This window comes from Necator americanus, chromosome IV, assembly GCF_031761385.1.
Source record: "Necator americanus strain Aroian chromosome IV, whole genome shotgun sequence".
Lineage (NCBI taxonomy): Eukaryota > Metazoa > Nematoda > Chromadorea > Rhabditida > Ancylostomatidae > Necator > Necator americanus.
In genome coordinates, this window is record NC_087374.1 from 20,070,087 (window position 1) to 20,085,948 (window position 15,862).

General features: G+C 42.3%; 3 protein-coding genes across 4 annotated transcripts; 2 read left to right on the forward strand and 1 right to left on the reverse strand.

The window, feature by feature from the left end:
• Positions 1–3,475: 3,475 nt before the first annotated feature.
• Positions 3,476–6,512, forward strand: RB195_002022 (uncharacterized protein; the record flags this gene model as incomplete). The annotated part of the gene is made up of 10 exons (XM_064199078.1): positions 3,476–3,499; positions 3,624–3,729; positions 4,348–4,410; positions 4,503–4,574; positions 4,978–5,130; positions 5,228–5,362; positions 5,481–5,597; positions 5,657–5,779; positions 6,182–6,313; positions 6,382–6,512. The coding sequence occupies 10 exons, from the start codon at positions 3,476–3,478 to the stop codon at positions 6,510–6,512; spliced, it is 1,056 nt and encodes a 351-aa protein (XP_064054959.1).
• A 2,721-nt stretch (positions 6,513–9,233) lies between these two features.
• RB195_002023 (uncharacterized protein) lies at positions 9,234–11,864 on the reverse strand (the record flags this gene model as incomplete). 2 transcript variants are annotated; one of them, XM_064199079.1, is made up of 8 exons in its annotated part: positions 9,234–9,327; positions 9,405–9,529; positions 10,012–10,134; positions 10,347–10,459; positions 10,547–10,665; positions 11,306–11,403; positions 11,502–11,606; positions 11,667–11,864. In XM_064199079.1, the coding sequence occupies 8 exons, from the start codon at positions 11,862–11,864 to the stop codon at positions 9,234–9,236; spliced, it is 975 nt and encodes a 324-aa protein (XP_064054960.1). The 2 variants fall into 2 exon arrangements, with proteins under 2 accessions (XP_064054960.1, XP_064054961.1); XM_064199080.1 differs by lacking the exons at positions 9,234–9,327; positions 9,405–9,529 and having other exon boundaries at positions 9,988–10,134.
• A 2,929-nt stretch (positions 11,865–14,793) lies between these two features.
• RB195_002024 (uncharacterized protein) lies at positions 14,794–15,183 on the forward strand (the record flags this gene model as incomplete). The annotated part of the gene is made up of 2 exons (XM_064199081.1): positions 14,794–15,009; positions 15,085–15,183. 2 exons carry the CDS (start codon positions 14,794–14,796, stop codon positions 15,181–15,183), a joined length of 315 nt encoding a protein of 104 aa, XP_064054962.1.
• Between the last annotated feature and the right edge of the window lie 679 nt (positions 15,184–15,862).

Sequence of the window (15,862 nt, forward strand, 5' to 3'; positions counted from 1 at the left end):
ACATTCCGCTAAGACTGGAAAGAGCAAATCCAGAATAGGTTCATACTAATCTAAATGTGTTTAAATCTTGTGATCGAAAAACGTTGCGTGCCAACGTGGTTAAACACAGCCGCGACTCGACGTTTTTTTACTTTATTTACTCAACAACGGATGAACAAGCTGACCGTGTGCATAGCTGCACAAGCTAACCCTGTCGGACAGCTCGTATTTAAAGATGTTTCGGATGCGATCACACAACGAACATGTTCGTTTTCTCTTTGTTCATCGTCGTCGCTTTCTTCAGTGTCACAATTGCACAGGTATATGTTTGAAAGCAGTTAAAGGTTAATTGAGGATCGGTAAGTATAGTCTAGACAATGTATAGCGTAGGAAGTGCAGCACTATAGCAGGAGGAAATGATGACAACATGACGGCCATGTAACCGACTATTATGCTATCTAACATTATATTAATGTGGTCCTAAATTCTTTAATATTTCAAACTCGTCAATTGCATTTAGTCAGTAAGCTGTCACCATTCCTAAGAAGTTTGATTGATCCTTTCCAGCTTTTTTGCAGAGTTTTATGATCCACTGGTGTCTTTTTTGTCCACAATAACTCCTGCGCAATATCAATTCGCACTTGATTTCTCCGTAAAAAAATACTCTTTTTTTTATTAGAAGCACTGCACTAAAAAAATCCCTTCAAATACATATATATATATATATACATATATATATATATATACATATATATATATATATATATCAGCCAGTCCGGCTAAAGCCGAACTTCAGGCTTTTGCAGTGTTCGCTTCTCTCGCCTTCACCGATCAATAAGAAATAACAGTAGTGACTTTTTTTGTAAAATTATAATTGTTTTTCTCTTAAATCAATTACTCTATCTACTTTTTCAATTTTTTTCCTCAAAAATTTAGGCATAGATGAGAAATTCCATGATTTTCTTCCCAAACGTATCAGTACTACATTTGGAGAGCAATCAAACTTAACTTTACATCTATGTTTCTCTTAAATATCCACAATTTGGGAACATTATTCCAAGTACGATTTTCTTCCGCTCTCAACTATTAGCACAAAATGATGTGCTAACATGAAATGACGTGAATATCATCATTGTAGGCTGCCCGCAGAGTTCACAGCCCCGCGGGGGCACCGTCCGCGCAGCTGTGAGGTGTGCGGGCAGTCGTAGTGATGAAGATAAACCTCTACGTCAGACCACGTGAACGTCTGCTGGCTACGCAGCTGGACCCGTCACATCCTATTTTATAGCTTTGTAGCTTCGGCGCACCAATCCGACGCAGTGAGACTCGTCCCACCCCATTTTATAGCTATCTGACTCTTGGTCACGCATTCGACGCCGCGGAATCCATCTCACCGTATTTTACCGCGTTGGAGCTCCCGCGCACCAATTGCAAAGTGTACATTCAAATGAAAGTTTATTTACCTTCACTAACGTATGACAGAAACTAACTTGGCCTATCAAATCCAACATGCATAAAAACATATCTTTGGACGACGGTGGAAAGGTAAAGCGCCTATCAGATGAATGGCGATGGTTCGGCACCACACCGGTGCAAAGTTTTGCATCATTATGGAGTATTTTCGTGACACAGAGACACAGACACACACACAGAGACGCACACACACACATACACACACACCCACGGACTAAGCGCGTTATTATACAGACATGGGACGGGTGTGGGGCAGTCGGTTAGAGATCCGTTGTAGCCACACCGTCGAGGGTTCGAAACTGGACCAGAGCAAGCCAAACCTTTCATCCCTCCGGGGCCGATAAATTGGTACCAGGCTTATCTGGGAGAAAAAAGATACTGACTTGATCATCGGGTGGCCCCTCTAACAATCTTCCTTCATCTTTTTTTTAATATAAATAAAGGCGAAAGATTTCATAGTCTTCTTTCTAAACGCGTCAGTTCTGCATTTGGAGAACATTCGAACTTCAGCTTCAAACACTCCTTACCAATATATTATAGACAAAATCTAAAAGCATTACTCGAAATATGGGTTTTCCTCCTGTTTCCCCCCAAATTCCCGTTATCAAACAATGATGTTTGAGCATAAAATGACGTAAGAGACATACAAAGATAACGTTTTACGTCAGATCATGTAACCTGTTCGTTCTATTTAAGCAGCCGTTTGCTTGGGTGTTTCCACTTTCTGAAGAAAGCGTGTTGCTAACATGAGGAAAATGTGCAAGGAAATAGACGCGCGAAGGAGTCATAAAGGTGAAAAGCAACGCGCCCTGTGGCCGCGGCTATGAAACATCCCATTTACTTTTGCAACATACACACAAAGTTATTGCGCACCATTTCGATGCCGCGGGACCCGTCTCACCCCATTTTGTAGTTATCTGGCACCGGCCCACCAATCCGATGCCGCGTGGACCCGTCGCACCCCCTTTTTCGAATTTCGTGAAAAACACACACACACACACACACACACACACACACACACACACACACACACACACACACACACACACACACACACACACACACACACACACACACACACACACACACACACACACACACACACACACACACACACACACACACACACACACACACACACACACACACACACACACACACACACACACACACACACACACACACACACACACACACACACACACACACACACACACACACACACACACACACACACACACACACACACACACACACACACACACACACACACACACACACACACACACACACACACACACACACACACACACACACACACACACACACACACACACACACACACACACACACACACACACACACACACACACACACACACACACACACACACACACACACACACACACACACACACACACACACACACACACACACACACACACACACACACACACACACACACACACACACACACACACACACACACACACACACGGACTAAGCTCGTTATTATATATCATGATATATATATATATATCATGATATATAATAACGGGATATCATGATGTATATGTTATTTCAATTGTAATGGTACGGTCGGATGTTTTGAAAGTATAAAACGAAACTCAGAAAAAGATTCTTACCCAAGTTGCTTAAACAAAAACATTGCCAAATAGAGACCATAAGGTGCTACAATACTGACTAGGATCACAGTGTCGTTGACTATTTGCCTTATTATTTCTTGTAATTATTTTACGAATTTAGCAAAAATCCGGACACAGTTCGTACGATAAGGTCCAGAAATGAACCTTGTTCTCCTTTCTTCTGTGCTCATGTTTCCCACGCTGCTCAGCTGCTTCTTCACTAAAGCAATTGAAGGGTTCACTATGGAATGGGAAATATCGAGTTTTTTGCAGACACTCCATTTGTCATTTTCGGTAGCTGTGTCTTCTCAGTAGTACCCAAAAGATCGTCTAACTTAGCTCAACTTAACTTTCACTTCGATTTAACTTTTTGTGATATGGCAAAAGTGCTGTGCGAACAAGTGAGCAGAATAGTTTGAGCTTCAAACTATTCCTTACTAGCCCACAATGAAGTGTAAGGTGTAGAATGTAGGTGTTGAATTAGAACAGCACACTCTGACTGTATTGATGCATTGCACTTTTCAGATCTGTACAAGACAGGAATGCAGCAACCACGGCACCTGTGTCGGATTGAAAGCGCTTCCCATCTGTATGTGTGATGTGGGATACATTGGAATGAAATGTGAACATGGTATATTTTACACTATCCAAAGTTTTACAACCACTTAAGAACGAAAAACCTCAAGCGAAAAAATCAATTTTAAAAGGACCCGACTTAAAATCGCCACATGAGTGCCATCTTTGTGTATGTGCCGGCAGAAAGCGGCACCTGGACAGAGGTAGGGCGTTATAAGGGTGGCACAAATATTCGATCTTCATGGCCGTTTTCTACCTCATTTTCAGGAAATTAATTTTAATTAGGACAGCCTGGTCCGCCTCTGTGGAAAAATACCAGCGATCCCACTTTTGCGGTATTTAGTATTTAAGGTCGATCCAACCAATCAGGTGTATGAGCAGGCGATCCTGAAAAGTTTGCGCAAAATTGGTGTTTTTATCACGGACAAAGAGGCTCAATAGATAGGATTTTTTTCAATTGAAGTGATAGATGGGCCACTTGCTTATTTGTACACGAAACCGCGGTGCAATTGCGACATTTCCAGCGAGACCATTTTTGAGAGGGGATTTCTTTGGATTTCTCGTGAAAGGAAGTTTCTACTATAAATTTTATAATATTTCTTGTGAACGTAGTTTTTATTGTAATAAACCCGTGAAAAACGCAAAAACGAAAATAAAAGTTGTGGGAATCTAGGTCTCGATTCTCAAGCTCTATGTGATTCCATGGTTGGTTGCAGTGGGAATGGACTATGTATAGGTGAGATCTGGTTCTAGTTCAGGATTTACACGAATCTGCAGCTTTTTTGGACTGGAGATATTACATGAGGCAACAATTGTCCTTAATTCTAGGCACTAAGGACGACTTCAGCTGTTCCTGCTTTCTAGGATATGAAGGAGAACTATGTCAGCACAAAATTGAAGGTGGGCAAATCCAGATGATTTCATGTGGTTTACTCTTGCTATGAAATGAATGAAATGAAACAATTATTGTTAAATATCTGCACTCTACCATCCTACAAGTTTCAAAACTTTAAACAAAACAGTTATTTTTGGTTAAGAGATTAGGAAACAAACAGTTTTGCCTGAGGGTGCTTGCACTTATGTTTACCCGTAAGACTGTCACGTGCGTTCGATTCGGACAGAGCAAATGGATGCACATATGCTTTTCTCCTTCTACGTTACCTTTAGTTGCGAACGATTCGAAATTTCTTCAGCACTAAGACGGCTGTGTTATATAGAGATAAACAAAAAGGAAATGAATATGCGAATAATAAAAACCAGTAAATAATTAGAACAAACTTCTAGCAACACAAACACTCTTCAGGTTCCAATGCTCTCTTACCCACTCTTCCGGATGCTTGCAACGCAGCCGATTGCAACAATCAAGGTGTCTGTATCGGCACCAAACAGCTACCGTTTTGTATATGTAATCTCGGGCGAATCGGAAAGTACTGCGAGAAAACAGTCGCCAGTCTTAGTGAGTTCTTATCCAATCTTCTCGAACTTTCTCGTTTTCCAACTTCCTTTTTGCCTTAAAGTCCAGTGATTATCGAATGCAAGTACGAGTTTTCCAGCAAACACTGATCCTAGTGCCCCGATAACAACGTGTTCTCCAAGCGACTGTAACAACAAGGGAATATGTCTCGGAACTAAAAACTCATTTGTATGCGCTTGTCAATTGGGATACACTGGAAGTCGTTGTGAACAGAGTAAGGATTTATGGAATTCCTATGAAAAAAAATTCTAGGAAGTCTGCGCCTGAAGAACTCCACTAGCATTATTTTCATCTACAAAATCTTACTATCCGAAAAAAAAGAGACATTACAGCTCCATTTACACTCTGTGACCCACGTGATTGTAATTCAAATGGTCTTTGCCTTGGTACAAAGGAGAAATTCACTTGTGCATGCCATCTCGGATATTCCGGAGAACGATGTGAAACTAGTAAGAAAATTTTCAAATCTTAAGAGTTTCGATAGTAGCACAGAGATTTCTGGCTTTAGTATCCGGCACCATGTGTGAATCATCGGACTGTAACTCGGCTGGCTTATGTATTGGTACAAAGAATCAGTTCAGCTGCATATGTAATCTTGGATATACAGGAGACAGGTGTCAGGAAAGAGTAGGTGAGTGAAAAAAGCATTTGAGCTCAAAGAGAGTAATTGTTGATGCAAAGAACCCACACAGAAATGCTCATGTGTCGTGTTGTATAGCGAAAGGAATTGGTAGACATGTGAGAAAGTGCAGAGAAAAAAGCAATAAAACTGCCCAAGATTGTCAAATTTATAAATTATTGGAGGTATAAAGCTTCTGTTTTGATAAGATAATCTGATGGAATTTCCGTCCTGGTCAAATGCCTCTGACAGAGTTTTAACAATAACTTTAACATTAAGTAAGTACCGTTTCCTGGAAAATTTTTCTAAAAACTGCATGCTGCAAAGTTATTTCCTAGTTATAGGAGGGCAACTAACCGGTAGCGATGTGCAGAAATCATTTTTTAAACTATAAATAGTATGCGTGTCTATTAGGTATCCTGCCCGGATTCGAAGGAGCCATATGTGAGACGAAAGATTGTAGCGGCAATGGAATTTGTATTGGTTCAAAATTGGCGCCACTTTGTATTTGTGCACCTGGATTTCTCGGACTCCGTTGTGAACTTGGTAAGCTTGAGAAGCTCCGTACACCCTTCCTTTAAGATATCGTCCCATGAAAAGAGCTCTCATTCCAGAACCGCTTTGTAATCCGTTAATTCATTGCACCGGTAATGGAATATGCGTTGGTACAGTGAAATCATTCACCTGTTTCTGCAATCTTGGATGGACTGGTGTCACTTGCGCTCAACCAACACTGCTCGGATAGAATTTCAGAATTTAAATTAATCTATACACCGATCAGAACGACCAATTTTCTTCCTATCTTTCAGAGAATCTGCTATTTTTTCATGTATATAAGAACCTAATAAGAATTTTCGAATTTACAGTTTCACATAAATGTTCCTATAAAACAATTTTATGAGAGATAAGTGAGTGCAAAATTGGTTTGTCATCGAATCCCAAGATTAGTTGGTATTCGGCAAGTTTGGCGCTGAAAAGAATCTAAATACGTGCAAATCTCTTCAAATTCTTGCCACACATCAGTTGCAGGAACGTAAAAGTTGTAATTTTTGGCGGTATTGTTCTCGTTTCACAAATTATCGTTTTTATGATTGAAATCTGAAATATAAGGGCAAGGCATGAGTTATCCAAGTTTTTCGCGCAATGATCACTCTACCAATAACTTCTTGACCATAATATCAGTGTCGTAGAGTATCATATATAAGTCCTCAGAGAGTCCTGAGAAGAACAAAAAATTCGGGAAGAGTAAGGTCGCAGGAATTCGCAAACTACGTCTGTTTCGGTTACCAAAATCAGTCTAACGCAAGAACTTCACCGTTTAAGAGTTCAAAAAAAATGTGAAGCAAACCACTGTTTGATACATTTTGCGTTAGGAACACTGATATAACACCTAAATGGCTTCGACGAAAGTGGATTCCAGAAACGAAATTTCAGAAACCAACAGTAAATCAGTATCTTGATTAATTAAGACACTTGGATGTCATTTTCAAGAATAACGCACATATCTTGGCAATGAGTGAGGCCCTCACAAGAACATAAATGACAGCTAGAGATCGGTTTACATCCATAGACTGCAGAAAACGAGTTGTGCGTTAAATAAAGTTGTACCTTCCAGAAAATATAGGTCCTCATGAATCCTCTGATCTCATGATCCCATAATCATCAAGGCAAAACTGTATCACCACGATTCGTTTAATGTCCGTTTAATGTATTCCTAGATGTAAGTGGAGGTTTAACAGCCTTCATCTAATGCGGAATCCTCATATTGATAGGAGTTCTAGTTTTGACGCACACCTGGCCGTCTCACATAGGTCCAACGATAGTTTTTTTTTTACTTCGAAGTGCTCCCCGGAGTTGAGTTTTGCATGAAACTCGGGCACTGATTCTGACAACTTGTTCTTTTCGTGGAGTGATGCTCGTCAGGAAGTTACGGTCTTCTTTAAAAGAAAATGTAACCTAAAATGTGCTTTGGTAAAACAAAGAGTTTCATGGTCGTTTGCTTTTTCTTCGTAGTAGACAATCGCATTTATTTTTGTACAGTTTTGTCTTGGAAGGACGAAGACTTGAATGTTGCTTTCGAAATTCCTGGAGGTTTCTCGAGTTCTTCTCCTAACTTTATCAAATTCTTCCTTTTTGGTTTATAATCTCCTAAATTTTTCGACGTCTTCTTCTCCTGGTTCATTCGTACATTTAATAAGTTTCTTCGTTTTATGTGCGGAAAAATGGAGACCGTCCTCCTTCAAGTTACATCTGTCGGAGATCGAAACGATATGCACAAAGCCATGCATAACGCGGTCTACAGTGTACCGATATAGCATAGAAAGATCTCCATGACAAAAGGTCTTCCAGATTGATACCGGGAAATGACTGTTGGAACTGCGCAAAACCCGTTCATTCCATGGAAAACTCATTCGCTCCACACATCATGAGCATGAGAAACACGTGCACACATCATGCAAATGTCATGCGAAATTTATATATGGTGCTAAAAATTTCGGATGCTTAATGTCGAACTCGCTTGGCACTGCAGTTTTTCAAAATAGTCATAAAATAAGTTTTTAATTGATTTCCTTGAGCTGAAGCCAAGATTGGTATTGATCGCCTTTATTAAACAACGGCTAACGTTTCGGCGTTATCGCCTTAGGACGAGTACATAGGGGAAACGGGACGTCCACTGTGTATAAGGGTCAAGGAGCATCTAGATGGACTCGAAAAATCTAGAACCTTCACCCCACTTGGATCACACCGTAGAATATGTCATCCAAACTCCGAAGTGGAGGTAGAAGTTCGTATATTATCCTACGAGTCTGAGATCACAGCACGCAAAACTCTAGAGGCCTTTTGGATAACCGCCAAAAGTCCAAAAATGAACAAGAAGGATGAGTGTATTGCTATCACAAACGAGTTATCCCTACATCAAGACCTATGCGGAATTTGATCTACGGGCGGGCCGTGAGGTCCCTATATAAAAACCCTTGTGACTCGTGGTACGTGGTGGTCTGCTGCGTTAAAAGTCTAGCTAGTGAGGTAAGTACTAGCCAATGTGTTGCTGTTTGAGTTTGCCTACCGTTTGGATGCTTTCAGTGATGGGGATGATGAGGCACTTGAGGGGATAAATCACTAATGGCTTTGAACTTTCCAGTCTCTGACGAAGGCGATAACGCCGAAACGTTAGCCGTTGTTTAATAAAGGCGATCAATACCAATTTTGGCTACAGCTCAAGGAAATCAATTAAAAACTTCGTTTCAACATGCCGAGATTCAAAGACAGTCGGACATGGGCAGTCATAAAATAGGTGGGAATACTGGTTTTCCATAACTTTTGATTCCACATAATACCAGTCCTTTCGAAAGAAATCCAATTTCGATCGCAAAAAAACATTATTATTAGCGAGAATCTTGTAGCTCATGTTAACAACATAGCATCAGCATATCAACATAACATATGACTCTTTAATTATATAAATCTATAATGAAATGTGAATGTAGATGTGAGAAATCTGTTGTACGAGATTATTGGTGTAGGGTTGAGGCTGCTGGTAAGCACTTCGTTCAACGATTCTGTACAACATATCCTGTAATTTCAGAAGAAAAAACTTTTAAAATGCAACAAAGCAAAAAGCAACTAGACGATTTACCTGGGATTCGTAACCGTTTTATCGCTCCTGATTTTTGGTTCAATAGCATTCAAAGTGCATCCGTTATGACATTGTGAATTTTGTAGCGATGTGATGCGGATCTGTATACGCTTACCGGCAGGAGCCTGCAATCACTGAGTTCATTAAAACGAAACAGAAGTGTCGTTAATGATGACTACAGAGAAAAATTAAGTCTATGCTAATCTTTTTTTGGAAACACTTCCGAGAAGCGATCCCAGAAGTCATCGTTTCGAAAAAAAGGAAAAGAAATAGTGATGATATAAAGTAATGTGTTGTTGATCTCAATTATTCCACCGGCAGCTTTAAGCATCATAGCAGAAAAATTAAACATCTTTATTTTTTGCTATCTGTCTCTTATTCTCTTACAGAAAAGAACATTAGAGCAGCACTTATACTCTTTGAGTTGTACTGCGATATAACATCCTTATTGTTTATTTTTAGTGGCGTCGGTCACTATGGCCCCAAATAGAACAGAAATCCCACAGAATTCTGCTCCATATCCGTCACGCTGTTTTGCAAAGCGAAAGCATCGGAGGAGTATCCTGCTGGTTGCACATTTATGTTAGGATAGTCCGCCCTTATCTACCTCTATCCAATGATTACATTCCGTGAAAGTGTCTCGAACAGCTCGTACCGCAGCATCACCGAATGTGAACTGTTTCACTTGCCAGCGATCGGAAGCTGTCAACACTTCGCCGCAACCGAAGGGCTGAAAAAGAATAGATGATCAACTTACATATGGTTTCTTTTGGTGTAGGCAAGGATAAATCCTTGAGTTGTGTCCTCTACTTCTCTTTCATTGTAACTTGGCGAAGAGAATGGAAAAATTAAAATGTCACTGCATATTTCCTAGTATACAATGTTTGCTCTCCATGTTTTCCCACCTTCTAACCCCTGACTTAATCGATTTATCGAACTCACGCGCTGATTGCAGAGAGCTCCGCCATATCCGGCTGGACAGTTGCAAACTTCACAATTTCTAGGATTTGGTTCACCATTGTTCAAACATAGAGTTGAGCCAGATGCACAACGAGCTAGAACAAATGTCGATTTCGAAGGAAATCATGTCGAGCGGGAACTTAATACTAACTACGGGTAGAATAATAGAATAGAATATGTACCGTTGCACTTATAATGGTTATTGATTGTTTTGATATCGTAGAAAGAGATCACTCGAGAACCAATTGTCCGGAGATATGAAGAATCGCGAGGGATGAGTGAGTTTCCACGAGTAGCAAACCTGTTGACGGTAAACCACTGTTACGGCAAACCTGCACTGTTGTCTCAAATTTATTGTGGAAAAATGTGAATTTATAATTGGGTACAATATGTTCTACTAGGCCAATGCGGCGTGTCTGTCGCAACGCACAGCTTTCGTCTGTTTAAGACGTGCACAACACTCTCTGCGCTGATGCAGTAGAAGGCGAATTGTGCGCAATTGGTTGAACTGACTTCAAATTTTTGTTACCAAGAAGAAGCGCTACCAAGAAACATATGCTTAGCTGTAGTTATCGTTTTGGCTTAAAATGGCGTTACGGCGTTATGGCTCGTTTTGGCTTAAAACTTTTTCGTTAACTGCTTACATATTACTGTCGCTTGAGAAAAGAAATTTTACAACTTTTACAGTTACTTACTTCATCGTTCTTTTTTCATTTGTTGTTAGTCATATTCTCATTCGAAGGCTGTTTCCCAACATAGATTACATTTGCCTGCTAACTTCTTTTTCTGGATATTTTTTCAGAGTGTCACCATCATCTATTTTCGGTAGGGAGACATAACTAACTTCCGACTTTAGTTCATCGTTCTTTTTTCATTTGTTGTTAGTCATATGCAGTAGAAGGCGGCAGGAAGGGTTAAATTTTTGAAAGAAGAATACTCACGATCTGGCATCATAGTGCATGTAACTTCCATATTCATATGGTGTGTAGTTTATAGTGCGGCTAGGAGGAAGTTTGATGTAGTTATGTAGCATATTGGCCTATAAATACATAAATCTTTATCCAAAATGTTTCGAGAATTTTCAAGAAACGTTTCTTCTTTTTGTTATTTTGAAACTGTGAGGAACCCGTTATTTACCGGTACTGATGATAAATCAACTTGGACGAAATTGTCTCGATCATTTCTCATTTGCATGTGCCATATTCCGAGCGCATGAGCAAATTCATGAGCAGCAATGCCGACCTGTGGAAATAACCAGATCCCTTTCAATACAGAGTATACGATAATAAGGAAATCAGTTACCGCTTCACATCCATTTCCCATCGACAGGTCCTGTACACCTCCTACCATACCAATCGTTGCGTAACATCCAGCTCCGTTAAATACCCGTATTCGATTCGTAGCTGTTGCACTCTCAGTGAATTCAAGACATGTGCGAGCTCGGATGAAATTAAGCGCCTCCTTGACCACAGATCGCTTCCGTGAATCTTGAATAATCATTAAAGGATAAAGGACAAAGTATCTGGCGCTAACTAATCCGCTTGGGATGCTCCACCACGTGCAATTCAATTCAGAATCGTTTAAGGTTTACGAACGTGTAACTGGCCTATACAATGACTTACAATCTACTATATAATAACGGGCTTATTCTGTCACGTGTGTGTGTGTGTGTGTGTGTGTGTGTGTGTGTGTGTGTGTTGTGTGTGGTGTGTGTGTTGTGTGTGTGTGTTGTGTGTGTGTGTGTGTGTGTGTGTGTGTGTGTGTGTGTGTGTGTGTGTGTGTGTGTGTGTGTGTGTGTGTGTGTGTGTGTGTGTGTGTGTGTGTGTGTGTGTGTGTGTGTGTGTGTGTGTGTGTGTGTGTGTGTGTGTGTGTGTGTGTGTGTGTGTGTGTGTGTGTGTGTGTGTGTGTGTGTGTGTGTGTGTGTGTGTGTGTGTGTGTGTGTGTGTGTGTGTGTGTGTGTGTGTGTGTGTGTGTGTGTGTGTGTGTGTGTGTGTGTGTGTGTGTGTGTGTGTGTGTGTGTGTGTGTGTGTGTGTGTGTGTGTGTGTGTGTGTGTGTGTGTGTGTGTGTGTGTGTGTGTGTGTGTGTGTGTGTGTGTGTGTGTGTGTGTGTGTGTGTGTGTGTGTGTGTGTGTGTGTGTGTGTGTGTGTGTGTGTGTGTGTGTGTGTGTGTGTGTGTGTGTGTGTGTGTGTGTGTGTGTGTGTGTGTGTGTGTGTGTGTGTGTGTGTGTGTGTGTGTGTGTGTGTGTGTGTGTGTGTGTGTGTGTGTGTGTGTGTGTGTGTGTGTGTGTGTGTGTGTGTGTGTGTGTGTGTGTGTGTGTGTGTGTGTGTGTGTGTGTGTGTGTGTGTGTGTGTGTGTGTGTGTGTGTGTGTGTGTGTGTGTGTGTGTGTGTGTGTGTGTGTGTGTGTGTGTGTGTGTGTGTGTGTGTGTGTGTGTGTGTGTGTGTGTGTGTGTGTGTGTGTGTGTGTGTGTGTGTGTGTGTGTGTGTGTGCCTTTATGACCTTTATGACCTTATGACTTCTTCGCGCGTCTATTTCCTTGCACATTTTCCTCATGTTAGCAACACGCTTTCTTCAGAAAGTGGAAACACCCAAGCAAACGGCTGCTTAAATAGAACGAACAGGTTACATGATCTGACGTAGAACGTTATCTTTATATGTCTTTTACGTCATTTTATGCTCAAACATCATTGTTTGATAACGTTTGGGGGAAAACAGGAGGAAAACCCATATTTCGAGTAATGCTTTTAGATTTTGTCTATAATATATTGGTAAGGAGTGTTTGAAGCTGAAGTTCGAATGTTCTCCAAATGCAGAACTGACGCGTTTAGAAAGAAGACTATGAAATCTTCGCCTTTATTTATATTAAAAAAAAGATGAAGGAAGATTGTTAGAGGGGCCACCCGATGATCAAGTCAGTATCTTTTTTCTCCCAGATAAGCCTGGTACCAATTTATCGGCCCCGGAGGGATGAAAGGTTTGGAGTCACGAAATTCAAAATGAGGGGTGCGACGGGTCCACCGGCGTCGAGTTAATGCTTCGAAGCTAGGAAGCTATAAAATGAGGTGTGAAGGGGTCCACCGGCGTCCGATACCTATAGAAGGGGGTGCGACGGGTCCCACGACGTCGGATACCTATAGAAGGGGGTGCGACGGGTCCACCGGCGCCAGATACCAATAGAAGGGGGTGCGACGGGTCCACCGGCGACAGATTCCTATAGAAGCAGGTGCGACGGGTCCACCGGCGTCAGATTGCTGCGCCGGCGCCAGATGTCCAGAAAAAGGAGTGCGACGGGTCCACCGGCGTCGATTGCTGCGCCGGCGCCAGATGTCCAGAAAAGGAGTGCGACGGGTCCACCGGCGTCAGATACCTATAGAAGGGTGCGACGGGTCCACCGGCGACAGATACCTATAGAAGCAGGTGCGACGGGTCCACCGGCGCCAGATACCAATAGAAGGGGGTGCGACGGGTCCACCGGCGACAGATTCCTATAGAAGCAGGTGCGACGGGTCCACCGGCGTCAGATTGCTGCGCCGGCGCCAGATGTCCAGAAAAAGGAGTGCGACGGGTCCACCGGCGTCAGATTGCTGCGCCGGCGTCAGATGTCCAGAAAAAGGAGTGCGACGGGTCCACCGGCGTCAGATTGCTGCGCCGGCGCCAGATGTCCAGAAAAAGAGTGCGACGGGTCCACCGGCGTCGATTGCTGCGCCGGCGCCAGATGTCCAGAAAAAGGAGTGCGACGGGTCCACCGGCGTCAGATACCTATAGAAGGGGGTGCGACGGGTCCACCGGCGACAGATACCTATAGAAGCAGGTGCGACGGGTCCACCGGCGCCAGATACCAATAGAAGGGGGTGCGACGGGTCCACCGGCGACAGATACCTAGAGAAGCAGGTGCGACGGGTCCACCGGCGCCAGATACCAATAGAAGGGGGTGCGACGGGTCCACCGGCGACAGATTCCTATAGAAGGGGGTGCGACGGGTCCACAGGTGTCAGATCCCTATAGAAGGGGGTGCGACAGGTCCACCTGGCGTCGAAATAGTGCGCAATAACTTCGTGTGCATGACGCAAAATATAGATGGTTGCAGCCATTTCATAGCCGTGGCCACTGTATCGCTTTGCTTTACACCCTATATGACTCCTCCGCGTGTCCATCTCCTTCTTCGTTCGCCTCAAGTTGGTAGCATGCCGCTCTCAGAAAGTGGAAACCCGCATGCAAACGGGTGCTTAAATAGTGGCAAGATGTTTATGTGATCTGACGTGGAACGTTATCTTTATCAGTAGGATGATGTCTTTCACGTAATTTTATCCCGAAACGTCATTCTTTGATAACTGTTTATAGAACAGAGGAGGAAAACCCATATTTCGCGTGATACTTTTAAATTTTGTCTATAATATATTGATAAGGAGTGTTTGAAGCTGAAGTTCGAATGTTCTCAAAATGTAGAACTGACGCGTTTAGGAAGATGTCTATGAAATGTTTCGCCCTTAGTTATAATATAAAAAAGGAAGAAAGATTGTTGGAGATGCACAAGTCCAATTTCGTAGAAAACGGCACTAATATTAATTTTCGTTCATCAGTGAAGGCGAGCGAAGCAAACTCCACAGAAAGTCTGAAGTCCGGCTTTAGCCGGACGTTCAGACTGGTATATAATATATATACAATGCGGTGGCTAGCCGATGTATTAAGTCAGCGTTTTTATCCTTCCAGACAAGTCTAGTACCACTTTATCGACCCCGGAGGTCTGAATGCGTTGGTAGGCTTCAACCCTCCTATGGATCGTGCAGACGCAGCGGCACCTCTTATCGCTCCAGAATAATCATTAATCAATTGTTGCTAATATGGCAAATAAGTGCAGGTATCAGCTTGTTTTCTTCTTTCTAATCTCAGTTACTGATATGGGTGATTCCGTCCATTTCTTGCTAATTGCCGCAAAAAATGGCTCGGAAGATACGGCTTCGAGCGTTCCGGCGCGCTACTTTCTACAGGGAGTTCGATTGGAGCGCGCCAGCCCTGTGCACACGCCGCATCTTGCGGACCGTTTTTTTTTTCGTCAATTAGAAATCACCAACCCCTCCATAATCTACGATCCCGTATACGAATACTCCACCTGAAATTCGTACCACCTCAGATTCGTGGGGTGATGCCTTTAAACGCCTGCGCCGGCGGTGGCGTGGCAGCATCCTGGATTGGCGGCGTTAGAAGCCTTAGCTAAAGCCATATCGCGGATTCGTTTTAATTTAAATTAATAGATAAATATTAAGTTAATATTAAATTAATTATTTAATTAATTAAATTTAAGCTGTTGTTTCTAGAAGTACCTCCTCTACTGTGACCACAGATGTCTATTAAATACCTGTCTTATATACAGCATCGTTGACTGTTTTTCTTCTTTCTTCTTTCTGTTCTTTTGGAAATATGTGTAAAGCTGACCCTGTTGATTAGAACATGACATTATGACATGGCCTAACATGGGCTCGAGTTTGGCAGAGACTTCA